General features: G+C 38.6%; 1 protein-coding gene and 1 long non-coding RNA gene across 3 annotated transcripts in view; one reads left to right on the top strand and one right to left on the bottom strand.

Annotated features, from left to right (window-relative positions):
- The window catches only part of hcrtr2 (hypocretin (orexin) receptor 2), a 45,169-nt gene extending 44,170 nt beyond the window's left edge, over window positions 1–999 (bottom strand). Inside the window, exon 1 of one of the 2 annotated variants that reach the window (XM_078932487.1) lies at window positions 621–999. In XM_078932487.1, the coding sequence (XP_078788613.1) occupies window positions 621–837 (217 nt within the window). In that variant the 5' untranslated portion in view covers window positions 838–999. The remainder of the gene's footprint in view (window positions 1–620) is intronic. The other variant, XM_004077422.4, reaches the window with a different exon arrangement.
- A 5,409-nt stretch (window positions 1,000–6,408) lies between these two features.
- Window positions 6,409–8,492, top strand: LOC144984224 (uncharacterized). The gene is made up of 2 exons (XR_013647970.1): window positions 6,409–8,044; window positions 8,228–8,492. It is a non-coding gene; the product is annotated as an uncharacterized LOC144984224 (long non-coding RNA).
- The last annotated feature ends 3,720 nt before the right edge of the window (window positions 8,493–12,212 follow it).

The following is a 12,212-nucleotide window of genomic DNA, read 5'->3' as shown; positions in this document are numbered from 1 at the left end:
ACGACGCCCTCTGTCTTTTGACTGATTGCAGTGAGACAGCCGTCAGCAGAACTCCTAAAAGGGCTCCAATGTGAACAGTAGAAAATTCCTAATCACGTCAGTTTATACATTTATTTTCCACTTTGATTTTTTTAAAGGAGCAAAAAGTTTATTATTAATTAATAATACCAGTAAAAATATATACTGTAAATAAAAAATGCAAAGTACCCAGTTTGGAAATCAAATTGTCACACAACAGTAGAAACCAGGAGAATATCGTATTAAGCTCACTGTTGCAACATTGGAGAGAATAAAAGAAATTCCGGCAATTTTATAGTAAATTAATTCAGAATTTTGTGTGTTGTCACAGATAAATGCTCACTGTGAAATATAATCGTTTGTTTTTAAAATGCAAAGGCTACCTGATTAATAAAGAGCGCTTACCGTGCGCTTTGACGCATCTGGAGATGTGTCAAAGATGTCCAAAGATGTCCACAGATGCGCCGTTTCAAAATCACCCCAGAATCACGCTTTGTAAATTAACTTTCACTCTTTCTTTATTCATTAAAAGAATCTTTGATCCCTGTTGATTTTTTAAAAAGTGAATTTAAACAATGTTTTAATTAAAATAAATGACTTACCAAGCGAATTTCCCACCAGCGAGACGATGAATACTATAATATAAGCTGCAATTAGAACCCATTCATATTGCTTTGGGTGTAAGTACTCTCCCCAGATGTATTTCAAAAGTTCCTCATCCGCATCCATGGTAGAGTGCGAGTGAGAGTCAGAGCTGTTGGACGAATGTGAAGGATTAAAACACTCATTGCAATCCAAATTCCCAGAGATTCCAGACATCCTCCGCGGTGCTGCTGGTTTGACCGTGTGTGCGCAGCGGCCGCAGGTTGTCGGTCTGACTGCGAACGAGAGCGCGCACCGCGCGCTGATATCGAAGCTCTTAGGATGACGAGGGTCCCTCCGTTGTTTCCATCTTCGTCACAGCGGGCAGCAACAAGGGATGCTGCAGATGACAAATCTGCCAACTCAAAGAGTTGGGAAGATGGCACCTCAGGTGTTTGCGTGCGTGCACGTGCACGAGCTTCGGTTGAAAGGTTATGTGGCTCCTTCACATATCCATTTTAAATAATCTAGGCATTTAGAGATAAACCACTGCTCGGAGGCAGAAGTGAATCTTGTAAAAGACAAGAAGAGAAAAAGGTCAAAGATGAACATAAATGTCAAAGAAGTGGTCAGAGGATTAATATGGTGGTGCAATGTTTTTTTAAAGTTCCAACATAGCTAAGCAACATGGTTAAGCAAAACAAAATTCAACATGGTCTCGTTTTTTTCTGTTACATTTTTAACAACAGGTATTTATTTTTTGCCTTAAAAGAATTTATAATTTAATACTAATATTTCTATATTATTATATTGCAAAGGAAAATGGAACATTTCTTGATTGATTTGTATGTCTTTTCAAACTATACAGCAGGTTTTTTTCTGTAAGGTTGTACACAATTCACTGCTGTGGCCACACTAACACAAAGCCTGGGATTTTGTGGCGAGTTTGGGATTCTTGTGCAGCTGGAAGCTCAAATGATGTTTAGGTTTCAGCAGTGAATGATGTTTTCTTGTGGGATGTCCTCTTGGCTGATCGAATTCTAACTCTTGAACATGCATCACCCCCATGTGTCACTATTGTTAGGGTGTTATTTTCAGCATATTTGCTGTACCCTTCTTCCTCCAGGCACACAATTAATCCTAAAGGTCCGAAGGTTCCAGTTTTCATTTCCTCTATAAAACAGAATGTGGGAAACATGTGGACTCCTAAGGTACAAAATTTTCTTGGGTTTTTGGATCAAACGTGGAATTCAGGTAAAGAGCCCTTAAGTGTTCAGCTTGTGTCTTATACCCTGGAAACCAATCCCTTTCATGTTCAGTTCTAAAATGACTGAAAGCCATGAATGAAAGGGAGTTGTGAGGGACCAAACACAGGAGACTACAGACTTTAGTAGAAGCTAAAAAAAAAAAAAAAGAAACCCAGCTCTAATTCAAAACATCATCCCAAAGATGACAAAATAAAATCTTTTTATATAAGAAAACAAAAATTTGGTGACATGAAACCAAAAATGTTACTGAAATTGACAGAAGGAACCTGTGATAATTGTTGCAGGAGAAGAAAACTCTCTAATAAAAGTTGTTAAAAAAAAAGTCAAAGACAACCAAAAACCTTTTAAATATCTCTTAAAGACAACTTCTTCACATATTCCACTCTGCTGCTATTTTTGATGTATTACAAGAAAGTTGAAACACATGTATTTGGAAGCGTGTTCAATAAAAGAAAACGACGGGGGATCTTCGTTCAAATTGCTTCCGTGAATTTCGTTCTAATTTTTTAGGAACAAAAAAAGTAAAGAACTACAAACTAACTAGCCTTATCTGCTCATGAAAACTACAAGATGATCAAACTCAAACTCAAACTTTATTTATTTATATAGCGCCTTTCATTTTGGTTAAAAACACAAAGCGCTTAACATAAAAACAGATAAAACAGTCATAAAAAATGAAAGTTGTTCAAAACAGAAAACAAAGGACAATCCCACAAAGAAGGTACCCCTCCCTCACCACCCCCCGCCCCCATCCCCACCCACCCAGTTAACCCAGTAGAACAGTGAACAGAAACAAATAACTGCAGTTGAAGAAGGTCTGGCTTGGTACTGCTGTGAGGATCTGCAATTAAAAGTTGAAAAGCCACTCTGATCGTGTTATAGACATGTTCTGTGTCTGTCTTGTCTATGTGTTCGCCACGAGATTGCCAATCAGTTTTGTTCTTCCAAGTCTTCATGGTTATTTGCCACAACAGTAAACACAAACAAAAAAAATCACACGTGTGGTGACCTCACCACAGGTTTGTATTTTTCCTTTGAACTCTTTTTGACCAATGTCTTTGGCGATGTCATTCATAACTTCCTAGTCAACCCCAACAGTAAAAAAAAACTGCAAGCAGAAATGATTATACTTTCCATACTATTACAAAATAAAAGTCGGAAGTCTGCTCTAACACGTGCAGAGAACTTTTCTGGGGTATTCTTTTTGTGCAAACACTAAAAAGTGTTCAGTTCAGTTTAATTTTCATAAGAGAGCAATGAAAACCAGAGGAAAAACAAGACAGTGTCAACAGGGAACAAAAAAGGCGTTTGTTGAAAGAAAGCTTATCTTTCTTGAAATACTGCAAAAGCAATAACCATCGCCTCAGTATTGATATTTCAAAAATGTAATTTAGGATTAACATGTGTTGATAAAATGGATAAAGATAGCCTTAAATCTTTTAAAACATTATATTTTTGGTGTCTTTTTCATAGCCACACTTGTTCTATATATTTACCACCTCAACAACAATACTTGTAATCTTTGGTTTGTGGTTTAACGTTTCCAAACAGAACAATACTTAAGGAGCAGCTGTGTTACAAGAAGTGCGTTTTAAGTATAAGGATACTGGTTTTACTGTATTTTAGGTGTTAACTTTGTTAAAGCTTTCATAACATCTGCCCAGGAGTAGACATGAGGGACAGTATCTTCGTCCTACCTTGGTGCCACTAGTGTTTGGAGCAGACGAGAACAGGTAGAAGTCTAAAGAGTGGGAGATTATGATCCTCAATCTCAACCTGGGTCGGTGTGATTTTAAGGTGGTTTGAGGTTCTTACAATAAACCTTTTAGCAAAAACTCCAGGTGATGATTTAAATGAGCAGTTTATGCTTTTTAGCAGCTTTCCTTAAAATAAGCCCTAATGTAGTCTTAGATCTGCTCAGCCTGCATGCAAGTTTCCATTTAAGGCACAATATCCCTCATGCTGTGTGCAGTGTATGGGGATGATCGTCATTAGTTACCAGCTAGACTCAGTGTGTTTTAGCTCATATAAGCGCCGTCCATTTTCAGCACAGAAAAACCTCAGAGTTCAGGATTTGTACAGGAATAAAAAAAAAAACAAAAAAAAAACAATGACAGCTTTTTTATCCACCTCATGAACTCTATACAACAATCGCATCACCTTTGCGTTCAAGGCGTGGCTAAGACACCGCTGCTGCTGAGCTGCCGGGACTAAACATTTGTATTTGCGTGTGTGCTGAAAACTACTGATGACCAAGTGTGCACACGAGGTCTAAACTGTGAAAAATGAAGGGTGATTTGTAAGAAACTAAGGTTTCACAACAGAAGAATTTGTTTATGACGTGGATGCGTGTCTGCTCACGGTGCTTGCTGAGACAGAGAGATGGAGCCGCATCGTCACACGTCCACTTCCAATGAAAAGTCTATGTAAACACACTCAAATGTGCATTTTGGGACTTCTGCATTCAAGATTCCTCGCTTTTATGCGTTGCTACCATTGACTGTATACAAAAATAGGGACTGAGAAACCCCTTGCGTTCCAAATAGAAAGCCCCCACCGGCTCATTAAAGTAATTTAGTCATTATATTTGTTAGAGTAAACATCGTTGCTCTACCTTTTTTTTACATGTTCTTGCCAATCCAAATTTTTTATGATCATTTTTTTGCACTCCAGTTATTAAAGTTATAAACTGACTAATCAGATGCCTCAAAAAAAAAACATGTGTGCCCACTGTCTGAATGTTAGAAGTTTGATTGACAGATTCTCCTGAGCCCACTTTCAGGGGTGGGGGGGGTGGAGAATTTAATGATAATTTTATCAGAATAAAACATTAAAACTTCTGGCAAGTAAAGTTAAGGAGACCAGTTGACTAACAAATCTCTGCAATTCTGTGCTTAAAGTTCTGGATCATGTTGTTATGGTCTGAAACAAGTGAAATCTCAAATAAACAATGTTTCAAAACTACAAAGACGTGAAACTTGAGAAGACAAGGGAGCTTCGGGCAAGACAAATAAAAGCGGCCTCAAAGCGCCTGCCCTCCAACACATAAAAAACGATGGAAAATACAGCAGCAAGTGTGCCCCATTTTCGACACAATGCAGCAGTGGCCAAAAAAATGCTAAATAAAGAAAGCAAAGAACTTTATCCAACTAACCTCTTATACTATAAGAAAAAAGTATACATATATACTGTATATATAAAACGCCCCTCTCACCCTCCGCAGGTGGTTTCTCACACAAGCTCGGGTCCTCTACCAGAGGCCTGGGAGCTTGACGGTCCTGCGCAGTATCTTAACTGTTCCTAGCACTGCGCTTTTCTGGACTGAGAGGTCTGAGGTCTTTCCAGGTATCTGTTGTAGCCACTCCTCCAGCTTGGGGGTTACTGCCCCGAGTGCTCCAATTACCACAGGCACCACGGTCACCTTCACTTTCTAGGCTTTCTCCAGTTCTTTTCTGAGTCCCTGGTATTTCTCCAGTTTCTCATGTTCCTTCTTCCTGAGGTTCCCATCGCTTGGTACTGCCACATCCACCACAACGGCTTTCCTCTGTTCTTTGTCCACCACTACAATGTCTGTTTGGTTCACCATTACCATCCTATCAGTCTGGATCTGGAAGTCCCACAGGATCTTTGGCCTTTCATTCTCTACCACCTTCTGGGGTGTTTCCCATTTTGACCTTGGGGTTTCCAGTTCATATTCTGCACACATGTTCCTGTATATTATTGCAGCCACTTGATTGTGGTGCTCCATTTATGCTTTACCTGCCAGCATCTTACATCCTGCAGTTATGTGCTGGATTGTTTCAGGCATCTCTTTGCACAGGCTACACCTTGGGTCTTGTCTGGGGTGGTAGATCTGAGCCTCTATCGCTCTGGTGCTCAGGGCTTGTTCCTGAGCTGCCAGCATGAGTGCTTCAGTGCTGTCCTGTAGGCCAGCCCTTTCTAGCCATTGGTAGGACTTCTTGACATCAGCCACTTCAGTTCTGGTCCGGTGGTAGATCCCATGCAGGGGTTTGTCCTCCCATGAGGATCTGTCCTCCAGCACTGTATCCTCTGCTCTCCATTGTCTGAGACATTCACTGAGCACACTGTCAGTTGGGGCCTTGAGCTTGATGTACTCATGCATCTTGGATGTTTCATGTTTCACAGAGCGGTTTACCCTCACAAACCGGCATTACAGAAGCTGCTGACTGACACTGTCTTTATTGTGATGAATGCAGTTTCATCCTCCTGCTTTTGTTACTAGACAGTATTCAGTGCAGAGAGGAGACAGAGGTGGAATGAAATGGTTTCTGGGTGACAATAATGATAAAGCAAAGTAAAAAACATTGGCTCTGTTTTCTTTAACAGGTGACACATTTAAATAATTTCAATAAATGTTCTTTTAATGAAATTTGTTTCTGGGTAGGCAAATAATAAAGGAAACCTGTAGCAATTTGCCCTTTAGATCAGGCAATAATGTGTTTTCACTTATTTACCTATTTCATTTTGTTGCAAATAGTTCACATTCACTAAAAATATATATTTTTAAATTACAAAAAGATTAAAAACAGTTAGAAGCTGCATATGGTTGCTGATTTAAATGCCTCTGCTTACAATATGACATTAAGCCTAATCTAAAATTAATCAGTTGTTTTATTTAAAAGTGGTATTCATTTGGATTCTTTGTGTAAACGAATATGAAATTAAACCGACATGAGCAATCTGTTGTAAATGTTGTGTGCCCATTAAATGTTAATTTCTCTTTTTGTAAGGTGGGTGCTCACACATACATTGCAACAGAAAGCAGCATCAAATGTTTTATGAATAAAGTTATCATTATGAATAAAACATTGGTGCATCAAAGGCAGAGACAGTAGCAGGACTCTCAGTCGAACGCTTTCAAAAAACAGTCATCTTTCTAGGTTCTTTCTTTGATTTGGTCTGAAGAAATGTGAAAATGAACCCCCACAAAGGTTGCAATTGCCCCCAAACATAAATTTATGCGCAAAAGCTTGTCAGGCTGACCTTTCCTACCACCTCAGAGTGACACTGAATCATTGAAAGAAGCCAAACATTTTGTCACAGGTCATGATTCTTCTGTCCACTTGACAGCTTTAGCTTCAGCTTTTGTTTTGAAAAATCTCATTAAATGTACTGGCAAGCTCAGAATGTTGACCTGTGCACCTGAAAATTCATCTACCTGGCAAAAGACATTTCTGCATCTTGATAGGGTTATTTATATTTTGAATAAATTTTTTTCTTACAGCACAAAAAGAGTTGCATACATTGACTGTTTTTTGTTAAAACTAAGACTTCCTGTGAGGTCAAATCTGCATTTATTTTTTTAAATAATGTCACTCCAGAGGGACTTTTCCACCTCAATCTGAGGGCTTACATTCCAAAAATTATACTTTTTAACCATAACAGATGGGAAAAAATTGGTTGGGATTTCCAAATCATTGATAATTTGGGACAATTTCTATTCCTGAAAAAAAGAAACTAACTCAACTATTTTAGAAAAAAAGCTCTGGAAATTTATTATCATCTGTTTTTGTGACTAGAAAATACGACGGAGTATTAGGGCCACCAAAAAAAAAAATTTAGAGCCACCAAAAAAAAAAAAAAGTAAAATTACGAGATTTTATCTCGTAAATTTAGGAGATAAAAACTCGTAAATTTAGGAGAAAAAAACTTGTAATTTTAGGAGATTACAGTGGAAGTGGGCATGCAGAGCAGCAGGTGAACGCCATGCAGCCGCAGAGAAGACCGACTAAACTTTGTTGAACAGGTGAGCTGAATGTTTATTGATAACGTTCCAAATGTCTGGAAGGTCATTTGTTTGATTCACGATTCATTAAAGTTTTATTTATTGATGGTTGGTTTGCAGGATCTCTGCAGCCCGATGAAGCCGTCGTCGGTGTCCCTGCAGCTGTTCGCTTGAATCCTTTCTTCCTCCACCAAAGACCAGATCTCTACGTCTGTGTGACGCTTCCGTCACACAAAAGGAGGAGCACTTTTTTTTGGCATTTTCAACGTTCCAAAGCTAATATAAAACACTATTTTCATTCCTCTTTATTGTTTTATGTTTCATCTGCAGGAGGGGGCGTTTGTAACACTGTTTACTTCCGCATTGGTGTTGGGATGACAGGTTCATGACGTAATGAGACAAATGAACTTCAGGATATGTGAATGAAAAGGTTGCTGCTTTTTCTGCTCTTATTTATAAATTTTTTTTTTTTTTTTTTTTCTCTTTTGTTCTTTATGCTCCCCTGGCACATTTTGTTACTCTTTGTTTTGTCTGTGTACTTAAAATTGACTTGAATTTGTATCTTGTATATCTTCAATAAAGTTAAAAAAAAAAAAAAAATGTGAATGAAAAGGAGAATAAAGGCTGCAGCGATTGTCTACACCCAAACGTGTCTCTGAGCTCCTTATTTTACATATTAAACTCCGCTTAAATAAAAAATAATCTGATTTTGAGTAGCCAAAAGGTTCAGAATCTCTTTGTTTTAAACCTATGATAATCCGGAAATGAAGCTTCACAAAAGGCTCCACATACTTCATCTTCAAGCCAGGTTCCAATAAACGAGAAACTTCGGTGTTTTTTCCTTAATCTACGACTTTTTTCTCGTAAATTTACGAGATTTTAAGTCGTAAATTTATGAGATAAAAAGTCGTAAATTTACGAGTTTTTATCTCCTAAATTTACGAGATAAAATCTCGTAATTTAACTTTTTTTTTTGGTGGCTCTAATTTTTTTTTTTTTGGTGGCCCTAATACTCCGTCGTAAGAAAATGATGTTCAGCAAAGAAAGTGTAATTTCTGGCTTTAGTGTTTTGAGAAATGGCTGCATACGAGTCAGTTTTGTTGATTGTCATACAGAAGATATGAGTGACATATATTCATCTGTGCACATCATAAATATAGTTTTAAATAAAAAGATAATAATGCAAAAAATGTTGATTGTTTTTGTACATTTGTGTCTAAAGGCCCAAACACACCAAGACGAATTTCGCACGCGATATTCGCCGACATTTAACGTCTCGTGACTAAACAAAGGGCACCAATGTGAGTGTGCATACCGACGCAAAAAACGCCATGTGTAAAAGCGTCATTTTTTTAAAAACGCCTCGGGTTCGTTTTTTTGGTTTGACGCTCCGCGTCAAAAACTATACGACCAATGAGAATGGCGCTTTTGCACACGTGTCTGGAGCTTCTTAAGTCACAGTAAAACACAACTTGGGGGCGCTCAAACACAAAACTGCCTTTCTGAGCACACACACCAGCGAAGAAGATAGACGCCAAGTAGCATCTGCACTGCCGCGAAGAAATAATGACGGACATTCTAAAATATCTCCGAAAACGCTCATGATACATTTTCAGCTCTTGTACCAGTCGATAAAACTCCCCATGTTCTTCTCTTCTCGTAACTATGGGATGTACCCAAAATCGGCGTCTTTAACGGCGTCTTTCATCATTCAACAGAACAATAATTTCTTCATCGCTGGAACTGGAGCTGTAGCTACTGGTGCTTGAAATATTCATGTTTCCTTTGTATGATTCTGACAAGCGCGTAAATACTTGCTCTCTTCTTCTGAGTGAAAAGCGAGTTTAAGAAGCGTAAAGTTGCGCAGCGCCACCTTGGAGTATTTCTGTTTTACATTAAGCGCCATCTAATGTCAGGCAATGAAATTGCATGTTCACTCAGCTCATCGTCAGCGAAAATCGCCTGGGTGTGAACACAAAAAACGTGTTGAAAAACGCTTGCGAAAAACGTGCGCCGATTTTCGTCCCGGTGTGTACGGCCCTTAAGGCTGCTAAATGAGAGTCATTAAAGTATCAATGCAAATAAAGAACATTACTTGGGTGAAAAGGCAGAACTGTCTGTCTTGCTTTTGTCCTTTTTTGTTTTTGCCTTTTCCTTTGTGATCTGGTTTTCCTCTGTAAATCAGATGTGTGTTGGCGTAAATAAAGTGCAGTGAATCTTTAACACTGACCCCTGGTAACAAGTTGTAGCAGACCATCTATCTATCTATATCTGAGCATCAATTTACTCATCCAGCAGACACACCAATCATTTGTTCTTCTTTCTGTGGTTAACAATGCAGCCATTCCTTTTATTTCTGCATTTACAACACATTATCAGTCGATGTTTGCTCATGTTTTCCTTGTACTTTATGATGACTCAAAAAGGAAACCTTTGTCTTTTGAGTCCCAGCATTTGGATTAGCTTCCCCTGAGCTATGACAAACTGGCCTTCTTGTCTCCTCATTATGAACTGAGTTGAATAATTTTATTTCCAAAGGGGAAATGTATTGCATAATAAGAAAGCATGAATAAAAAATAAAAAAAGCGCTTTCCAATGTTTATACTGCAAAACAATGGAGCATAAAAATTAGAGGATAGGGCTTCCAAAAGAAAGACATGAGAATTGATTATACATCAAGATTAAGTTTTTACTTTTCATCAAAACTCAATTGTTATTTTCCAGGTTATTAACTTTTCTTCACGTTGTATGAGATTCATCATTTTCATCAACATGTGACCATGCATGTAATCACTAAAACTCTTGAAAGTAAAATCGCTTCAAATGTAACATCAGTGATTTTGCAGAGCATTAGATCATTTATTAATTGTTTTTAAGTGGAATACATTTGAATTGTGAAGAAAGCAAAATGTATTCAGCTACAAATAATTGATCTTTCATTTGTAAAGTGGAACATGCTCGACGTGAAACAGAGCTAGACTGGTTTAAGAATGAAGCAGGAGCTCCTTTCTGAATCAAATTAAATTGAATTTAATCGTTAATTAAGGTGGAATATTTTCTACAAGATCTACATCAGGTTTGTTTCTTTAACCTACATGTTATAATTGCATGTTTTCTGTTGTTTCCTTATTGTTTGACACAGTTTAAGTTCACAAAGTTAAGAGCAACAGAAATGACTTGCTTCTGCTTCCATAGAAACCCAGAGAACTTGCCAGATGCTGTTTCCTTTTTTCCCCGTGGAAGGTGGTGCTCCAGTGCAGTGTTTTTCAACCAGTGTGCCGCGGCACACTAGTGTGCCGTGGGAGATGGTCAAGTGTGCCGTGGAAAATTGCCCTCATTAACTGATCTAAAAACATTTCCCATCTCCAGGATTTCAGCTCTGTGTTCATCCAAACAGGCCCTGATTAAACACTGAGGAGTTAGGAATATAAACGATCGTAAAATACTTTTTCTTTGCGTTTATTTTATTTTATTAAAGACATTTTGATAAGAATGACCGTACCGCGATTCAGCTGCACCTTCGGCTGTATTTTGGAAAAGCCCCGTTCCTTTAACTGTCTCCACCAATCATTCTTGAGGGGCTTAATCACATGTCATCAGTCTGACCAATCAGAAGTGGTTAAAGTCTTTACCTCCTTGTCCCGATTTAGCTCGTAAAGTCGCTCAGTTCTAACAAAAATACCAGCTAAAGCTCGTCTTTTGCGCTGTAGCTTTCCACAGAATCCGGTATCAGACCGTGGAACAAGTGAACAAAACAATGAAGCTCCGAAAACCGATCTCCGGCCGTTTTATGCACTACATCTCCCATGATGCATTGGGTTGTGAGAGTGACAGGGCACAAGGAGATCTGTCGTTAGACGTCTTGAAACCAACAAACACACATCAAACTATTTTTAAATCTTCTAACTTAAATTTTATTGAATCTTTTAGAAAAAAACAGCTGCAGTTTCCAGCTTTTTCTGCAACAATTATCTCAAAAATGCATGTGAGATTGTGGAGGGGCTGTCGATCAATACTGTTGTGATATGTCTCACATACTATGAATATTGTTCCCTACGCGGAGTGATACGGAGTTTGCCTTTTCACCTGAGCCTTAGTTCTTCATGTATGGCTAAGAAGTTGGAAGTGAATAAAGCGCGAGGTCCCTCTATAAGTTATTGTGGTCTTCATTGATACAATAACACTTCATGGTGGCAGCGGAAAACAGAGATTGAAAAAAAAAAAAGACGAGAGAGGAGAAGAATTTCCCCGACGCGAACCGAAGCGACAACTTGTCCGTGGATAAGTGACGTGCTGCTGCTAGCTAACTGCACGTGTAGCTTGCTGTTCGTGATGGCGTCGCATCTTCCTACTATGAACTGGTCCGACCCAGATCTGGGTGAGGCAATTTCATTATTCAAGCAAAAAATGTGCCTGTACGTAGAGGATGAGGAGATCTCAGATGAAGAAAAACAAGCCAGGAAAATATGCCGAGGCATCGGAGATGAGGGGCTAAAGAGGCTAAATGCTAGCGGCCTAAGTGCAGCTGAAAAGAAAGTCCCGGCAAATCTGTGGAAGTTTTTTGAAGGACAATTAAAGTTGGATGTCAACTTCAGAAT

Source organism: Oryzias latipes, chromosome 15 (assembly GCF_053564925.1).
Source record: "Oryzias latipes strain Hd-rR chromosome 15, Olatipes_Hd-rR_3.1".
NCBI classification, from domain to species: domain Eukaryota; kingdom Metazoa; phylum Chordata; class Actinopteri; order Beloniformes; family Adrianichthyidae; genus Oryzias; species Oryzias latipes.
The sequence above is the reverse complement of the archived record's forward strand: the minus strand, read 5'-3'. Positions and strand labels throughout refer to the sequence as shown.